At 42.6% G+C, this 726-nt stretch overlaps 1 protein-coding gene across 1 annotated transcript; it reads right to left on the bottom strand.

Annotated features, from left to right (window-relative positions):
* Window positions 1-207: 207 nt before the first annotated feature.
* On the bottom strand, window positions 208-722 carry LOC110034650 (ethylene-responsive transcription factor ERF039-like; the record flags this gene model as incomplete). Its single annotated transcript, XM_020738900.1, has 1 exon — window positions 208-722. A coding segment is annotated over one exon (429 nt), but the record flags the coding sequence as incomplete, so codon positions are not given.
* Between the last annotated feature and the right edge of the window lie 4 nt (window positions 723-726).

Here is a 726-nt window from a genome sequence, read left to right as displayed (position 1 = left end):
TTACTAAAATAATAATTTAAGAAAAAATTAAAAACTAATCTTAAAATTATATGAAGCACATTTTCAATTAACGATCCACTAAACCAACAAAATAAGCCTCCTCATAATGCATATATAAATCAAAAATTGAAAGAGAAAGTTATCAAAACACGATATAACATTGAAATTATTATGAAATTGAAAAATAACAAATTTTTACAATTTATTGTGTATACAAATTAGCGCACGCACATGTTTTTCAATCAAAAAAATATTATGAAATAAGTGCAGAGAAATATAAAATGTGAAGATCATCACATGGAGTAGCATTCCCACAAGAAATTCTCGTCGGCTTCCGGCAAGATCCAAGTCCTCCAGTCGAGGAGGAGGTCCGGCAAGTCGAAAAGGGAGTCATCATTTTCACATGGAGTGTTTGTGGACTGAGTTTTGTAAGTGGTTGCGGCGGCTTTAGCGGCAGCGGCTTGGATGTCTTTGGGAGTGGTGGTGGCGGGGCGGGGGAGTTGTGAGGCGAGTTCGGGGAAGTTGAGGAAAGCGGATTGGCCTTTGATGGTGAGGGCAGCGACATCATGGGCGCGTGCGGCCATTTCTGCGGTGGCGAAAGTGCCTAACCAGATTCTGGATTTCTTGCGGGGTTCGCGGATTTCGGAGACCCACTTGCCCCAGTTGCGCATGCGGACGCCGCGGTATGTTGGGGGTTGTTTGGGTTCTTTGGTGCGTTTTTTGGTG

This window comes from Phalaenopsis equestris, unplaced genomic scaffold (assembly GCF_001263595.1).
Source record: "Phalaenopsis equestris unplaced genomic scaffold, ASM126359v1 Scaffold191869, whole genome shotgun sequence".
Lineage (NCBI taxonomy): Eukaryota > Viridiplantae > Streptophyta > Magnoliopsida > Asparagales > Orchidaceae > Phalaenopsis > Phalaenopsis equestris.
Note: the sequence above shows the minus strand (reverse complement) of the source record. Positions and strands in the feature narration are given on the sequence as shown.